Source organism: Podarcis muralis, chromosome 9 (genome assembly GCF_964188315.1).
Source record: "Podarcis muralis chromosome 9, rPodMur119.hap1.1, whole genome shotgun sequence".
Taxonomy (NCBI): Eukaryota; Metazoa; Chordata; class Lepidosauria; order Squamata; family Lacertidae; genus Podarcis; species Podarcis muralis.
This window is the reverse complement of record NC_135663.1, coordinates 6,167,577-6,185,851: the sequence shown is the minus strand read 5'-3', so window position 1 is coordinate 6,185,851 and position 18,275 is coordinate 6,167,577. Positions and strand designations below refer to the sequence as shown.

Here is an 18,275-nt window from a genome sequence, read left to right as displayed (position 1 = left end):
CTGGAGTCACTGCCCTTGAATATTCCTTCTGCTGCTCTGGGTTAAGTTGGCAGGGGAAGTGGGAGGTGGTAGCCACAGGGGAGACGGAGAAGCTTGAGATAATGTTTTGCACATGCTTTCTTGGAGCGTGTACCATCCTGACTCCATGCAAAGCATCACGACCCTCTCAGGGCAAATGCTGGGATAGTCACGCATTCCTAGCTCATGTTCATTGAACCTGTTCAGAGAATGGCCTTATTCGAATGTGGAGCATGATCGTCTCACAGTAGTTTTTTCTCTCCTTCAGATGCAGTATGTGTTCATCTACCAAGCTCTTCTGGAGCATTATCTGTATGGGGATACAGAACTGGAGGTGACCTCGCTGGAGATCCACCTCCAGAAGATCTACAACAAGATCCCAGGGACCAGCAGCAACGGATTGGAGGAAGAGTTTAAGGTGAGTGGCAGCAGCTACAGTAGCTTGGTACCTCCATTACCAGGGACAACTGTAGCTAGGGACAACCAGACTTGAAAAACATAAGAACAGCCTGTTGGATCAGGTCAGTGTCCTATCTAGTCTAGCATCCTGTTCACAGTGGCCAACCAGATGGCTATGGGGAGCCAGAAAGCAAGGCTTAACCAATCAGGCAAATGTGAACCAAGTTGCTTTTCTTTAGCCATGGTATCATGGGATTATTTACCGCTGGGAGAAGGAACCTGTGCCCTCCAAGTAATGATGGACTCCCCAACTCCCATCAGCCTGGCACAGTGATGGCCCAACAATTCCTGGAGGGCCACAGATTTCCCGTCCCTGATTGGCGGCACAGATTTAAAATCTGGCTTCCCATTAACGGTGAAGACAGAGCCATGGCTAATATTGTATGCATATGGCGATCATGGTCTGGAATTCCATGGGGGAATATCTTTGGAGAACTAGCACAAGGGGGAATCAGGAGACCACAAGACTTGAGGATTTCCATCCTGTCCTTAGAGGTACAAGGTGGTTATAACGAATCTGATCCTGCTGTTGGAAGTAGAACAGGCAAAGCCATGGGTCTTTCTATCCAACCATACGGTAATCAGATCTCTTCCCCCGCCCCCCAGTCAGCTACCCAGAACTACTTATTTTTGTGTTTTTTAAATAATTTTAATCAAATTTTCTGTTTTACAATTTCAAATACTCATTTTACATCCTTAAGATATCAATGACTTCCCTTCTTCTCTTTCCATGGTTCATTTTACATATCTTAAATCCCTGCATATTTTGTAGGCCCATTTCCGTATGTGGCAAACTGTTACATACTTTGTTCAGGATTTATTTATTTTTTGCTGGAGGGGAGAATGTCCTGTTTTGTGGCAGGTGGTTGAACTAGAATGCTTTTGGTCTTCCCAATTCTGTGATGCTGGAAAGGCAGGCAGGCAGGCTGCAGAGGAGGGGTCACCAACCCTTCTAGAATTGTGAACACACCTGGACTTTTGAGAAAGTGCCTTGGGTGCCAGTCACAAAATGGCTACTATGGGGCGACGGCTTCCACATCCAAAAGGGCACAAAAGGAGAAAAAGCCACAAAATAGTATGATACACGCCCCTATGAATGGGGGAAAGGTACCTATACCAGTCACCACTGCACTTGCTCACAGGTTGAAGCACTCTGCACCTCTTCTTTGTTGAGCGTGGAAGGGAGGGCGAGGATCCAGTCATGGCAGCCAGTGTACTGTGGGCATGTCCAAGGGGGCATATTCAGTGTGGGAGAGACCTAACCAGTTCAAACAGTAACTGAGCCACAAGAGCACACAGCCTCTCGCGCATTATGCATTTTTAAGAGGACCATTTGTGGGTGCCACGGGATATACTGATGGGCACAGTGGTGCCCACGGGTGCCATATTGGTGACCTCTGGTGTATGGAGTAGAAAAGAGGGAGGGAGGGCATGTTGTGTGTGAGAGTGCGCATCTGCTGCTCTTGCCTTGCCTTTTTGAGTGTAATGCAATGGGCACATCTAACCTACATGCCAGTAATGGGCAAGTAAGTGCCCTTGCTGGCTGCCCCACTGCCAAGCTCTGCACGTGCATGCCCATGCTTTGAACTATAAGCTATGTGCCCTCGGTGGTTTTGGTGTGGCTCACGTTCCACCAACCTCTCTCTGCAGAAACTAACCTCGATCAAAATTCAGAACGACAAGATGAGAACGGGCAATTTGCCGGCCAACATGAAGAAGAACCGGGTGCTGCAGATAATTCCATGTGAGTGTCCTGCCCTGCAGGGAGGGAAGTCCAGCTGAGGAACATCTGCTGCTCCTGTTTGTGGGCACGGGAGGAACCTTGAGAGGAAGTGGCTTTTGTGTCGGCAGTAGCAAGATGAGGTGGAGAGGGCTGAGGGAAAGAGAAAGCCATTGTGATCAAGGTTTCAGTAGTGGCAGTTGCTGGAAGAGGGAGTGAATGTCATATAAATATATCATGATTTGTAATTACAGAGAAGAAAATTGATTTAGTTACATCCAATCAGCATTTGCTTACATAATATTTACCGTATTTTTCGCTCCATAGGACGCACTTTTTTCCTCCTAAAAGGTAAGGGGAAATGTCTGTGCGTCTTATGGAGCGAATGTGTGGTCAATCACTGGCTCCCTTTCTGGTCCCGGCCCCACCCCCTTGCCCAGGCCTCCATTGTTGAGTGTTCTGCAGGCGGAGGCTGTTTGTTTCCCCAGCGACATGTGACTGGCTGATTAGATTATCTGTCTGGAAACTGTAGAAAGGGCTCCCTTTCCTTTCCTAAAGAATCTGCAGAACTGTGAGTTGAACCCCACAAAAACAGGATTTTTTCCCTTTGCAAAGTAAGCTGCACAACTGTGAGCTAATCCCCCCAAAAACAGGGCTTTCCCCCTTTCCTCCTCTAAAAACTAGGTGCGTCTTATGGTCAGGTACATCTTATGGAGCAAAAAATACGGTGAACAGTTCAGCACTGGAATGCGAGGGACCATTTTTTGCCATTCTGTATGCCTTCCCTGCATGACTGTTGTGCAGCCGTACAGCTCCACTTTTGTATGTTGCTGTGGAAACCCATCTCTTCTGAGCTCCAGTATTTCAGACTCAATATCTTCATCTAAACACATGCTGCCAAATATTTCTAAAATTGTTGCCTTGTTTGCCTGGTTTTTCCTGTAGATGAGTTCAACCGGGTGATCATTCCAGTGAAGAGGGGCGAAGAGAACACGGATTACGTGAATGCCTCTTTTATTGATGTGAGTGTTGGAGAACAGAAACTGCACTTCATGCATAAAACTGTTAGCACCCAGAGCTCCCTGATCCTGGGACTGTGCACATCCTCTTTTGTTGTTGTTCAGTCGTGTCCAACTCTTTGTGACCCCCCTGGACCAGAGCACGCCAGGCACTCCTGTCTCCCACTGCAGTTAGATCAAACTCATGCTGGTAGCTTTGAGAACACTGTCCAACCATCTCGTCCTCTGTCGTCCCCTTCTCCTTGTGCCCTCCATCTTTCCCAACATCCGGGTCTTTTCCAGGGAGTCTTCTCTTCTCATGCGGTGGCCAAATTATTGGAGCCTCAGCTTCACGATCTGTCCTTCCAGTGAGCACTCAGGGCTGATTTCCTTAAGAATGGAGAGGTTTGAACATCTTGCAATCCATTGGACTCTCGAGTCTCCTCCACCACCATAATTCAAAGGCATCAATTACATGCCTTATATTCCTGCAACCAGGGTGGCTTTAAAGAGCAGGAAAGGCATAGGAGGGATGGAGAGTCTAATCCACGATTGTTGTATGAAAACAGAGCCATGGTCATTCTAGATTGACTAAGCTTGCATTAATTACCGTAGTGTGGTCTCCGGTATTGTGGTGTCAGTCTGTGTCAATGTTAAGCAGAGAACTGCATCAGCGCTCGCTTCATTTAACCTCCTTCCTCTCATTACTTGTCAAGTATCTGGGTTGTAAAGCCCTTTCATGACGGTAGGCCTTTTACCTGGGAATTCAATTTCCTGCCTTTGCTGGGCTCATTCCAGTGGCTAAGCTCCTTTCTCTCTGTGTCCTCTTCTTGAATGGAGGGAGGAAGAAAGAGAGAATATATATATAGTTGTTAGATGTTACTGGAGCTATTTCTCTGGCCTTTGGGTATGCCTAGTCTTGCTGCTGCGTCCCTTCCTAGTAACCATGTCTTAAAATTCCAGGGCTATCGCCAAAAGGATTCCTACATAGCCAGCCAAGGGCCTCTCCAGCACACGACAGAGGACTTCTGGAGGATGATCTGGGAGTGGAAGTCCTGCTCCATTGTTATGTTGACTGAGCTGGAAGAAAGGGGTCAGGTGAGCCAAATGGGAAGTGGGCAAGAATTGTCTCCAGGGAGCTTGAAGGCAGGTGGTGCAGTTCTGATGCAGAAACTTCAGTGTGCCTGGTCCTCTAAGCCTGCCTTTGGCCAGCCACATACAAGCCACTTTGAGCTGCTTAGTGCAGATATATGCCCCTGGTCTTCCTCTGTCTGGATAAATTGCACTACAAAGTACAAAGTGTTGCATTGTACACTCAAGTCTGAGCATAGCTCCCATTTGGGTTTTTTAAAAAAACAACAACAAAAAAACTTTAACTCCAATAATTTTATTTATTGATTGATTTATATACTGCCCTTCATCATAAGATCTCAGAGTGGTTCACAGAATAAAATACAGGATAAAAACAAGTAAATAAGTGTAACCCAAGCAGGAAAACAATAATCCCCCCTTCGCACAGAAACATTTAAAAGGCTATATAATATTAATCATCCTAATAATAATAATAATAATAATAATTTATTATTTATACCCTGCCCATCTGGCTGGGTTTCCCCAGCCACTCTGGGCGGCTTCCAACTGAATATTAAAAAAAGGACAGCATCAGACATTAAAAACTTCCCTAAAGAGGGCTGCCTTCAGTTGTCTTTTAAAGGTAAAATAGTTGTTTATTGCCTTGACATCTGCTAGGAGGGCGTTCCACAGGGCAGGCGCCACTACCGAGAAGGCCCTCTGCCTGGTTCCCTGTAACCTTACTTCTCGCAATGAGGGAACCGCCAGAAGGCCCTCGGCGCTGGATCTCAGTGTCCGGGCTGAATGATGGGGGTGGAGACGCTCCTTTAGATATACTGGACCAAGGCCGTTTAGGGCTTTAAAGGTCAGCACCAACACTTTGAATTGTGCTCGGAAACGTACTGGGAGCCAATGCAGATCTCTCAGAACCGGTGTTATGTGGTCCCGACGGCCACTCCCAGTCACCAGTCTAGCTGCCGCATTTTGGATTAATTGCAGTTTCCGGGTCACCTTCAAAGGTAGCCCCACGTAGAGCGCGTTGCAGTAGTCCAAGCGGGAGATAACTAGAGCATGCTAAGGGTCTTAGCCTGCGTACCAGGTGGAGCTGGTAGACAGCTGCCCTGGACACAGAATTAACCTGCGCCTCCATGGACAGCTGTGAGTCCAAAATGACTCCCAGGCTGTGTACCTGGTCCTCCAGGGGCACAGTTACCCCATTCAGGACCAGGGAATCCCCCACACCCACCCGCCCCCTGTCCCCCCAAAACAGTACTTCTGTCTTGTCAGGATTCAACCTCAATCTGTTAGCTGCCATCCATCCTCCAACCGCCTCCAGACACTCACACAGGACCTTCACCACCTTCACTGGTTCTGATTTAAAGGAGAGGTAGAGCTGGGTGTCATCTGCATACTGATGAACACCCAGCCCAAACCCCCTGATGATCTCTCCCAGCGGCTTCATATAGATATTAAAAAGCATGGGGGAGAGGACGGAACTCTGAGGCACCCCACAAGTGAGAGCCCAGGGGTCTGAACACTCATCCCCCACCACCACTTTCTGGACACGGCCCAGGAGAAAGGAGCGGAACCACCGTATAACAGTGCCCCCAGCTCCTAGCCCCTCTAGACGGTCCAGAAGGATGTTATGGTCGATGGTGTCAAAGGCCGCTGAAAGATCCAGCAGAACTAGGAAACAGCTCTCACCTTTGTCCCTAGCCCGCCGGAGATCATCAACCAGCGCGACCAAGGCAGTTTCGGTCCCATGGTGAGGCCTGAATCCCGATTGGAAGGGATCCAAATGGTCCGCATCCTCCAGGCGTGCTTGGAGTTGTTTGGCAACCACCCGCTCAATCACCTTGCCCAAGAATGGTAAATTTGAGACTGGGCGATAGTTGGCCAAATTGGCTGGGTCTAAAGATGTTTTTTTAAGAAGCGGTTTAATGACCGCCTCTTTCAGCGGGTCTGGGAAGGCTCCCTCATGAGGGAAGCATTCACCACCCCATGAAGCCCATCGCCCAGCCCTTCCCGGCTCGCTTTTATCAGCCAGGATGGGCAAGGATCAAGGAGACAGGTGGTCGGTTTCACTTGTCCAAGCAGCCTGTCCACATCCTCGGAGGTAACAGATTGGAATTGATCCCATGTAACAGGACTAGACAGAACTCTAGCACTCTCCCGCCCTGGCCCTGCTCCCACGGTGGAGTCTACCTCCTTCTGAATCTGAGCGACTTTATCTGCAAAAAACTTTGCAAAAGCATTGCAGGAGATCTTGGGGTCCCTACCAGGCCCTGGTGGTGCAGGTGGTTCCGATAGATTGAGAACCACCTGAAAAAGTCTCATGCTGCTGTTTTCTGCAGATGCAATGGAGGCGGCGAAGAAGGCCCTCTTCGCCGTCACCATTGCCACTTGGTAGGCTCGACGTTGAGCTCTAGCCCGTGTCCAGTCTGATTCAGAATGAGTTTTCTGCCACCAGCGCTCTAGCCGTCTCAACGATTGTTTCATCGCCCTCAGCTCCGGGGAAAACCACGGGGCTGTCTGGGCTCCATGCAATCGGAGAGGGTGCTTCGGAGCCAGACAGTCAATAGCCCTGGTTAACTCCGCATTCCAGCGGGCCACCAGGGAATCAGCTGAAAGGCCATCAGCTTGGGATAAAACATCCCCTACCATTCTCTGGAAGCCAATTGGATCCATTAAGTGGTGGGGGCGGACCAAGGCCTGATTGAAGAGGTACATTTTCACCTGGTGCATAAAAATACATAATGAAGGCGCCAGGCAAACCTCCCTGGGGAGAGCATTCCACAGAAAGGGAGCCACTGCAGAAAAGGCCCTGTTCTCGTGTTGCCACCCTCTGGATCTCACGTGTAGGAGGCACACAAAAAAGGGCCTCAGGTGATGAACACAGAGTCTGGGTCAGTTCATATGGAGAGAGGAGGTCCTTGAGATATTGCGGTCCTGAGCCTTTATGGTTTAAAACCAGCACTTTGAATTGGGCCCGGAAACTAACTGGCAGTGCAATCGGGCCAGGATTGGTGTGAGATGCTCAAACCGTCTTGCCCCGATGAGGACCCTGGCCACCAAATTCTGCACCAGCTAAAGCTTCCTAAGCATTGCAGTAATAATTGCATTATTGCTCAGCGTCAAAGATGCTGAATCCTTTAATGGGCTTCAGTCTCTCCCGCTACGCAACCATTGAGAGAAACTGTAGAGCCCTGTACCCTTCTTGGAGTGTCCAAACCAACCCCTGTGTTGCAAAGAGAACGTCAACAATGTCTAGGCAACACGGTGACCATATACATACCTAATAGACAATCTTTATAGAATTCCTTCAAATCATAAAAAGTTCAAAATGAAATCTTTAGTCTCAAAGTCTCTGAAAATCTTCAAATGAAGCGAGGTACCAGACTTTGTACAGTGGGAAACAAGCTGTGAAGCTTTGTGTATTCAACAATGATGTCCAACACTGAACAGTAATTCCGAATATTGACTACTGTTTCGTAGGATTCTTCATCAGCATGGTGGGTGGATATAGAATGCTTCCTGAACCCATCTTATTTCGAATGAATGTATATAAATGAAAATATCAAATGCTGTGGAACAGTGCTCATGTATTAATGTAGTCACTGCTACATTATGATTTAAAGGAATTCTATAAAGATTGTCTATTAAGTATGTATATGGTCACTGTGTTGCCTAGACATTGTTGACGTTGTCCTTCTTGGAGTGTGACAGAGCACACGCTGTGGGTGTGAAAGGCCTCGTGTTTGGTCCCCGTCACCTGTACTTTAAAAGGATCCCAGGCAACGGGTCTAAGACAGACCTCTGCCTGAGACCTTGGAGAGCCGCTTCTCGGGTAGGCAGTGCAGTAGTCTGGCATGGCATAAGGCAGATTCATCAGTTCGTCGTGTCTTTTCAGCCAGCAAGAGGATAAATGAGGTAAGCACTGCATCTAGCAAGAAGACCTATGCAGGCTTGGTCCCTGTCCCCATACCTTTGTGCTCAGAATTCTCAGCATTGCCAGTATATGTCCCAGGCTGCCCTTTTTATAAAGGACCATTGCCTTCCTCAGAGCTGTCACGTGTTCCCCCTCCTGAGAAAAACTGGGGTGGGGGGGAAGGCAGAAAGGAGGCCAGGGAGGAACTCATGCTTGGTCTTCTAGAGCAGTGTTTCCCAACCTTGTGCCTCCAGCTGTTTTTGGACTACAATTCCCATCATCCCTTGCCACTGGTCTTGCTAGTCAGGGATGATGGGAGTTGTAGTTCAAAAACAGCTGGAGGCACAAGGTTGGGAAACACTGTTCTAGAGGATACGATACAATACAATAATCTTTATTGTCATTGTTCCATACAGAACAACAAAATTGAAAAAAAAAATCTACAAAAGACATTCAAAACCAACAAGCCTGCTATCCCAGCCTGGTTAGCCCACTAAAAACTCTGATACCCCATTTTAAAAATACAATACACTCCCATAGAGACTCCTTACACTGCGTTTAAAACCAAAATCGCATTCGGATAGAAATTATTTCTCAGGCGGCTAGTCCTAATCTTTATAACCCTGTCTGTACCTTCTTCCAGAAGGCAGAAGCTGAAAGAGATCATTTCCGGGGTGCGTACTATCTCTGCAGCTTTCTTATAGCACCTGGAATCAGAGATTTGATCCAAGGTGGGAAGAGTGCACCCAATTATTCTCCCTGCAGTCTTTACAACCCTGGACAGCATTGTTTTTCCCCTGACCGTGCAGCTCCCAAACCACACACAGAGACCATAAGTTAATACACTCTCCACAGTGCAATGGTAAAATGCCATCAACAGGTCCTTTGAGAGATTGTTTTTCCGGGGGATTCTCATGGATCCTAATGTTGTCTGTCTAACTGCTTTCCCCTTTGTTGTCTTCCCTGCTTTCTGACTGCTCAGGAGAAATGTGCCCAGTATTGGCCTTCTGACGGCTCTGTGTCCTATGGGGATATAACCGTGGAGTTGAAGAAAGAGGAGGAGTGTGAGAGTTACACAGTCCGGGACCTGCTAGTATCAAATACCAGGGTAGGTGCTGGGGCAACTTGTGGTTGCTGGGAGAAGTGATGGCGGCTCTTGACTTCCCAGGTCCTACGCTTCTCCTTCTTACCAGTGTTAATGGGAAACGGTGAATGTTTGTTGCCCACTCCAGAGATGCAAATTAGCCACGGGGAAGCCTTTGTATCTCTCCATCTCCACTTAATGCAGAATGCTGCATTGTCTTCTGGGAGCCAAAGTTTCCCTCCCAGTCCTTTGCTATCAACAGTCCCTTTTGCTCATCGGCAAGAATGTTACTTGCCCCAAAAAGGAAAGAAGCAGAAGTCCCAGCAAACGAAGAATGGATTCAAAAACTTATGGAATATGCAGAAATGGCGAAACTTACCGGAAGAATAAGAAATCAAGATATAAAATTCCGTTTATAAAAGAATGGAAATGGTTTATTGAATACTTACAGATAAATTGTAAACCGATAAGAACATTGGCAGGATTATTGTAATAACCTGCAGTTTCATAAGAGTATATATTTAAAGGAGATGAATAAATGAGCAAATTAAGTTAATTTGGATATGCAGAAGATATTAAAAATAAATTTTAAGGAACAGCAGAAGGGGGGGGGAGGAAGTCAAGTTTTGAAATGTCAAAATGGTTGCAAAATTAGTGAAATGTATAAATTTGAAAAGTATTTTTAAAAATTTTAAAAAACAACAATCCCTTTTGTTAGCTCCTAGGACTGAGTTTTTCTAACTGTGTTAGCTCCTAGGACTGAGTTTTTCTAACTGTGTACCGCGACACGTTAGTGTGTCGGCGCATCACTCAGATGCTTCCTGTGCTGGAAAGGGGTTAGCTTATCCTCCGGTTTGCTAGTAAGGCTGAATTACAGTGGTACCTCGGGTTAAGGACTTAATTCGTTCCGGAGGTCCGTTCTTAACCTGAAACTGTTCTTAACCTGAAGCACCACATTAACTAATGGGGCCTCCTGCTGCCTCCGTGCCGCCAGAGCACAATTTCTGTTCTCTTCCTGAAGCAAAGTTCTTAACCCGAGGTACTATTTCTGGATTAGCGGAGTATGTAAACTGAAGCATATGTAACCCGAGGTACCACTGTACTGTGTTGTGAAATGATGCATGTCCAAAAAGCATGTCACCAACATGAGAAGTTTGGAAAGCTCTGTCCTAGGAGTATGTAGCCTGGTTAAGGGCATGTGCTTTTCTTGCTGTACAGTGGTGCCTCGCAAGACGAAATTAATTCGTTCCGCGAGTTTTTTCGTCTTGCGATTTTTTTCGTCTTGCGAAGCACGGTTTCGGAAAAGTTTTGGAAAAGCTTCAAAAATCACCAAAGTCTTCAAAAACCTCAAAAAAGGCTACCACACTATGAGTTGCTCCTCAAAGTCAAGTCGCAACTGTATTAACGGTTTTAAGAAAAAGGAAACAAACTTGCAAGACGTTTCCGTCTTGCAAAGCAAGCCCATAGGGAAAATCGTCTTGCGAAGCAACTCAAAAAACCAAAAACCATTTCGTCTTGCGAGTTTTCTGTCTTGCGAGGCATTCGTCTTGCGAGGTACCACTGTATACCCAATTTTTATACTTGGAGAGATAACTTTTAATTCCTTCTGCAAATGCATCTCAGGATGCTAGCAGTCCTCCAAAAATATTCTTCACCAGGCAACAACTTCATGAAGAATGCGGTTAGCAAAGCGAGTGGAGCAAGCTCGCTATTGCTTGCCTGCTTGACCATTTTCAGAGGTTTCAGAGGAAGTGAGTCCCCGTTCCTGAGTCTGCCTGGATTCAGATTCAGGCTTTTCTGAGATTTTCTTTTTTTTTTCCCTGACCAGGAAAACAAAACCCGGCAGATCAGACAGTTCCACTTCCACGGCTGGCCGGAGGTGGGCATCCCCACTGATGGAAAAGGAATGATCAACATCATTGCAGCTGTGCAAAAGCAGCAGCAACAGTCCGGAAACCACCCCATTACTGTGCACTGCAGGTAATCAAACAGGCTGCGAGATTTCCGGGCATCAAGAATTGGCAAAACATGCTACCCAAGAGGTGCTTTAGTGGCAAGGAGTACGTTGCATGAAGTTGCTGGCATTGCCACAAAGGCTCCTAAGGGTAGCAGGGATTGGGTTCAGGTCCTGGTTAGACAGTAACCGCTGTTAAGATTGGTGCCAGTATTTCCCTTGGGCCGCAGATCAGGAGATTGGGTTGGAATTTGAACCCAGGATAGAGATAGGGAGCATGCAATTCTGCAGCGGGCAACTGACCTCTTAACAGGCGACAAGGAATTGCATCTGCATCTACACAAGCCCAATTATCAGTGCACATACATCCCTCTCTCTCTTTTTTGGTGAATTGGTGACTTCAGTAACTGGTCTGACCTAACTTTCATCCTTAAATAGAATGACATTCCCACTGGTCTTTCCTCTAGCCCAGAGGTCAGCAAACTTTTTCAGCAGGAAGCCGGTCCACTGTCCCTCAGACCTATGGGGGGCCGGACTATATTTTTTTGGGGGGGTGGGGAATGATGCAAGAGCACTATGGGCCCCAGTGGCTGCTTACCTGTGTCTTGCAAGCGGCAGGGGCTGGCGGCGGTGGAGGGACGATGAGCGGCGCGCAAAAGGGCTCTGGAGAGGGGCTGCTGAAAATGGCGGCCGCTCGAGCGCTGCTACTGCTGCCCCCTTCCTCCTCTAGACAGGGCTGGGAGAAGCCAGGAGGAGGGGTGGAGGGGGGGTGGCGCCACCGTGTGAGGGAGAGGGAAAGAATGCAAGCACTGGCGATCCACGCGGCAATTCCCAAACCGTCCGCAGGCCAGATCAGAAGTCAATTAGTTTGCCGACCCATACTCTAGCCTTTCTCCACAAAAGAGCTTTAAATACCTACAGGAGGTGCCCTATGAGATTCCATGTCTCTTCCATCTTCATTGGCTCCCAGTACGTTTACGAGCACAATTCAAAGTGTTGGTGTTGACCTTTAAAGCCCTAAACGGCCTCAGCCCAGTATACCTGAAGGAGCGTCTCCACCCCCATCGTTCTGCCCGGACACTGAGGTCCAGCGCTGAGGGCCTTCTGGCAGTTCCCTCACTGCGAGAAGCCAAGTTACAGGGAACCAGGCAGAGGGCATTCTCAGTAGTGGCACCCGCCCTGTGGAATGCCCTCCCAGCAGATGTCAAGGCAATAAACAACTATTTTACTTTTAAAAGACAACTGAAGGCAGCCCTGTTTAGGGAAGTTTTTAATGTTTGATGCTGTATTGTTTTTAATATTCAGTTGGAAGCAGCCCAGAGTGGCTGGGGAAACCCAGTCAGATGGGCGGGGTATAAATAATAAATTGTTATTATTATTATTCCATCATATAATTGTAGAGTTGGAGGGTACCCCAAGGGTCATCTAGCCCAACCCCACTTCAATGCAGGAATCTTAGCTTGAAGCACCCCTGACAGGTGGCCATCCAACCTCTGCTTGAAAACCTCCAAGGAAGGAGAGTCCACCATATCCTAACGGGGTCTATTCTCCCGTCAACAGCTCTTACCGTCAGAAAGAGCTGCTTGACAGCGGAGCGGTTCAGGCAACAGGAAGGCCTGTGTTTGTCACTCACAGGTGTGTTGCTGTTTTGTCTTTTGTTTCCCCCCAGTGCTGGAGCCGGCCGAACAGGGACCTTCTGTGCGTTGGGCACTGTTTTGGAGAGAGTCAAGGCTGAAGGAATTCTAGATGTCTTTCAGACAGTGAAGAGTTTGAGGTTACAGAGGCCGCACATGGTCCAAACACTGGTAGGCATGGGCTGCTGTTTGTGGAGTGAGTGGGTGGGTGAGGCTGGGTGGCTGAGTGGGTGGAGCAGCAAGAAATTCCCTCCTGCAAGACTGAGCTGTTCCTCTCATTCCCTCTCACCCATCCGAGCCCCATCTCTTTCCTCTCTCTCTTGTACCTGCGTAAGGAACTGGGATACAAAGACTTTCTAGCCCATAAGGTCATAGCCCACAGGGTCACCCATAAGCAGGGCCTGAATGCAACAAGCCCTCTTACACACACACACACCCCAGGTCTCTGCCACTGAGCTAAGAGTGCCTCTTGCTATGGCCAATGTCAGTTTCTGGTTGTGAAAATGGCTGTTTCTGCTCAAAGCCAAAAATTTAGAGTTGGAGGAACCAAAACACCATCCAGGTCAAACCCTCCAACCGCCAGCCATCCACTGATCGGTCCATGCCAGCGGACATCGAATTGTGATGGTGATGTGCAAGCTCTGTGTGTAGAAGGTCCCAGCTCCAAACCATGGTGTTTCCAGGTAGGGCTGGAGAGGACACCTGTCAAAAACCTCGCAGAGCTGCTGCCAGTCTGTGCAGATTGAGCATCCCTCAAGCTTGGGCCACCAGGTGATGTTAGACTACAGTCTCCGTCTCCCCAGCTAGCTTAGCCAGTGCTCAGGGATGATGCAAGTTTTAGTCCAGCAATATCTGTCAAACAGGGTTGAAGAACCTTGTCTAAACAGGGCTAAGCTAGATGGTCTGTTGAAAGTAGTGTTTGACATTGGGCTACCTGGTTTTGGTCATCCTGTAATTAATAGGCAGGTTTCCTTGCGACCACAGCATCTCTGAAGAGTAACGATTCATTCCGTGACCAACTCAGCGTTTTCTTTTCTGCCTAATCTCCAGGAACAGTACGAATTCTGCTACAAAGTGGTTCAGGAATATATTGACGCCTTTTCAGACTACGCCAACTTCAAGTGAAGATGAAAATCACCCAACAGAAGAGTTGCCTTCTTTAATACTTTGTAATATTCTGTTTGTTAATATCCCCTGCCCCCCAAAAAAATGTGTATATATCTTAACTGTTTTAGAGGGTTGGTACCATAAGATTCCTATTAGCTGGAGATTTTATATGTAGCAAAAGTGTTAGAAAGAGATTGTAGGCACTTTTTTTCCAATGTTTTATTGGGGAATTAAATAGCGTGATATTTGGATTAATATTGTCAAATCTCTCTCCTGGAGAGTTGATGCAGGCTGTTTTTGTTTTGTAAATCTTTTTTTTTTTTCCTTGAGGGAGTAAAGCCTTTTAAAAAACCAAAAGAGATTCTGCATATCGGCCTTTTATTTTAAAAGGAAAACAAACAAACAAGCCAGTGGCTTATAAATAGTGTTCAAGATCAGGGTTTTTTCTCTCCCTAACTTAGAAGACTGGGCCGCCCTGCAAGGTTCTGGGTTTGAGGGCTGCTGTTGAAGCAACAAACCCCTATAGCTGGAGTATCCCAATGTTTGGAATAGCCGTTGGGAAGGGAAAGTTGCTCTTCCGTTAATGCAGCGCCGTTAAAAAGCACTGTTAAGCTGTGCAGCATCCGACCGTTCATTTTGGTGGAGTTTGCGCAGCAGAGGGTCCTGTTGGGTTGGGCCCAGGTTTCTTCAGCTTTGGAGAAATGGGGGAGGGATAGGAATAAAGGAGCCTCCTTGCAAAACCATCGATTTTATTTCAAGCAAATGCAGCTCCCTTGTCCATTTTTTGGTAATAGCTTGACCAGTCCGGCCTCTTGTTCCCCCCATCCCAATTTTTTTGTGGAAGCAGGTCTCTATCGAGGTATGCTTGAGGTATTGTCTCATCTTGTTTTACATTTGGTTTGCCAGGGACCAACCAACCCCCCTCTGTGGGAAAAGCGTGACCTCCATCCCTTCGCCTTCAAGGGGATGGATAGGATAATCATAAAGAGCGTCCTTGACTTGGGGCAAGATAACTGGGCATTAGAAATAGAATTAAAGAGATCCCTTGCAGTCTTCACAGGCCTGAACGCCCATTTATTGCTTAGGAGTCCCATCTGGCCATAGCATGTGGAGTGCTTAGCCACTGTGAACATATTTTTTTTACAGAAAGCAGGATATAAATTTCAACAATAAATAGATAGGAGTGACTTTAGTGGCCTGGATCTGAGATCGTCTTAAGCATTCCACATTTTCCCTACCAACTTAGGCCGACGTGAATGACTATACATTAGGGTGATGGCAGGCCGGGGCGTGTTTAACATGCATGGCCCAATTAATGGCTCGTTGCTGTCAAAAGGCCAGGAGTTGTGAGTGCCATCAATCTAAGCAGAGATGGCAAAGCAGTCCAGTGTTGCAGAGAGAGTTTTGGGAGGTGAGTCTGTTCACAACCCACACACTATCCAGCTCAAAGCAAGGGAGAGGGTTTTAAAAGTAACTATACAGATTTTTTTTACAAATCACAAATTTATTACAACATGTGAATAACACAGCCCCTCGAGTCCATATAAAAACGTCTGGGGTTATTTGGTGTAATATTCATACATGGCTTAAATAGTAGATGTATCCTATTGTCTATCTGCAAAAATATATATATAAAGTACCAAGCACACTTTCACTTTCTGCCACTAGAATAGACTAGATGGTGGCTGAGTTACCCACATCTTATAGTACATTTGAGATGCAAATTCTCTGCAAAGAGGGAAGTGGGGGTGGGAGAACCGAACTGATGTAAAAGTATGAGCCATCTGCCTGAACGCTGACCAGAGGTGTTTGTGCCTGGCTCTGTGAGGTGTATGTAGCCCACTTTTGTTGTAAAAGACACGCAATCAGCTCGCTCTGCACCTTCTCTGTGTGTGATGCAGTTTTGACACATCCCATTAAACATGCTGGCTTCTTCTGATGCGACTGGGATTTGCCAAATCGCATCAGAACTTGGTCTCTGGCTATTTTGGAACGTGCTCAGCTTGCAAGAGGTGGTTTTGTTTTTAAGATAAAAAAATTGTTTGGAAGCTAATGGAAGTTTCTCACTGGCGTGGCTTTACAAAGGTTTTTTTTGTTGTTTTTTGCTGCTTCTATCCTTCTCAAGGAATGCGTCTTAAACGTCTCCTGTAAGTGGCCAAGCTGATTGGCAGTCAGGTTTTGGCCTAAACCAGATATGATCTCCAAAAGCTGTTGAGTTCCTTTTATTCTTTTAAGGCACCATGTATGCTTTAGGACTCTTGGTCCCATTGCTTAGCAGCTCTTACCTGTTAGCTGCCCAAAAGCCATTTTGAGGGAGAGTCCAACGTCGCCAGCCTGATGCCAATCTCATCCCTTTTCTGGCTTTTCCCCAGCTGGCACAAGTCGGAGAACCGACAAACATCCACAATTGGTTTTGCTCTCCTTTATTTTATTTCTTGCAGGACTGGAGAGAGCTTCATAGGCTCTTGCAAATATATGTAAGTGATCAGGGTCAGGGACCCAAGGCATTGCAACCTTAGGCCACCTTCTTAAGTTGGCGGTCAGGGCACCATGTTTGGTGCCCATGTAAAGGAGGGATGCAGAAATCTGTGACTCTCCAGATGTTGCAAGGCTGCAGTTTCCACCCTGCTCCCTGATTCTGGCTTGGAGATTGGTCTGGTGGAAGTTGGAAGTCCCAACACCTCTAGTGGGCAACCAGTATACAGGGAGCCACAGGTTCCCTACTCCTGTTAGCTTCCACATGGCATTCTTCTAACAGAACGTTTATCACAGAGGTGGCATGCTTTTCAAAGGAACGTGCGGAAGTGGCACACGAGGCTAAGTAGGTTGTTGGAAGAACAGCTACATGCATTAAGAGATGGGGCGGGGGACATGTGATTGGCATTCATGAGGCCCCTGAAACAACCCCTGGCATTTCCTACTAAAAGGATTGCCAGCTGTTTGAGACGTGGGACCTTGGAGCGCTGCTGCCAGCCAGAGTAAGCAAAGCTAGCTTCGATACAGCGCTGGTCTGACTTAGTATATGGCAATATATACCGCCTGTTTAACCCCAAGCAGCAAGGGTGCGGCCGTGGGATAGGTGTGTTAAATAAAGAGGTCTTGGTCCGGTGCGCCCCTCGTAATCCAGGTGCGATGGTGCAGCTCGCATTGCCAACTTGTGCCCTCAAGTCCTCTGGGGCAAAGTCTTGCCAGGGCACTTTCTGCCCAGAACAAACACCTGCCTAGGATGCAACCGTACAGCTTCTCAGAGCGTGGTGTCTGTCTGCTGCTTAAAACAGTATCCGCTGCTGTTGTGGTTTTTTTTTCCTGCGAGTGCACGCAGTTGGTGTCTTAGCTTTAGGGGCAAAGCCCTTATGTGCCAAAAATGACACGCTGCCCCCCCCCCCTGCAGATCTGCCACATGAATATATCAGGGCTGCTAAGGCAGGCCAGAGCAAAAGTTGCCGTTTCCCTTCTGTTTGTTTTCAGTAGCTGTAACTCCATGCTGCCTTCATTCTGAATGTCTTAATATCTTGTATTTATTTTTTGTTGACTAAGTAAATGCTTTTTTTTGTAAGTGGCCTGCGTATTTCTTTTACAGCAACGTTAACGTGGATCACATTGACCGGGGTGTGGGTGGGTGGGTTCTGGCGGGACGATAAGCCAAATGGCCTGGGGTTTGAACCCTCATTCATTACGATATATTGACTGGTTTAGCTCTGCCATCACCTCGTTTTCAAATGTGCTGGCTGACAAGCCCCAAAATACCCCTGTGTGCTCTTAGAGACTGGCTGGCCTTCTGTTGTCTGGGCCTTTTGAGGGTTTAATCCAGTGGCTGTCAAACTTCTATCTCTGGGCCACACTTTCAAAATAAAGATTTGCTCATGCACACCATTTCTTTTCAATCCGAAGAAATACATTGGAAAACAAAAAGAAACAACTAGCAGTGCTTGATTTATGACACAACACAACTACTTTATAATATGATCATTAGATATCCAGAAAGTATGAAACAATGCTGCTACATAAGAACATGAACTATTCCCAAACTATAATTATAAACGAGACTCTTACATATGTACCTTAAGCACGTATACAAACTCAGTGAGAGGTGTGAGCTTGCTTTGGCCAGGTAATCTCATTTATATCCTGTCTAATTTGAGACAGACAAGCTCTCGCATCCACATCAACACAAAGAAACCTTTCTCTTTTCTGGTCTTTCATATTCCTCCGAGTTGAAAATCCCTGTTCACAACAATGTTGTCCTCAGTATCGCTCTTGCTCTCATTTTGAAAAGATACCTATTCATATTCTGTAAATAAA

General features: G+C 47.0%; 1 protein-coding gene across 2 annotated transcripts in view; it reads left to right on the top strand.

Moving 5' to 3' along the window:
• Nucleotides 1-17,529, top strand: part of PTPRA (protein tyrosine phosphatase receptor type A) — a 143,781-nt gene extending 126,252 nt beyond the window's left edge. For both annotated transcript variants that reach the window (XM_028744157.2, XM_028744156.2), the window contains 8 exons: nucleotides 287-436; nucleotides 2,128-2,221; nucleotides 3,143-3,219; nucleotides 4,159-4,293; nucleotides 9,177-9,302; nucleotides 11,107-11,258; nucleotides 12,902-13,037; nucleotides 13,917-17,529. In XM_028744157.2, coding sequence (XP_028599990.2) covers nucleotides 287-436; nucleotides 2,128-2,221; nucleotides 3,143-3,219; nucleotides 4,159-4,293; nucleotides 9,177-9,302; nucleotides 11,107-11,258; nucleotides 12,902-13,037; nucleotides 13,917-13,991 — 945 coding nt within the window. In that variant the 3' untranslated portion in view covers nucleotides 13,992-17,529. The remainder of the gene's footprint in view (nucleotides 1-286; nucleotides 437-2,127; nucleotides 2,222-3,142; nucleotides 3,220-4,158; nucleotides 4,294-9,176; nucleotides 9,303-11,106; nucleotides 11,259-12,901; nucleotides 13,038-13,916) is intronic.
• Nucleotides 17,530-18,275: the final 746 nt, after the last annotated feature.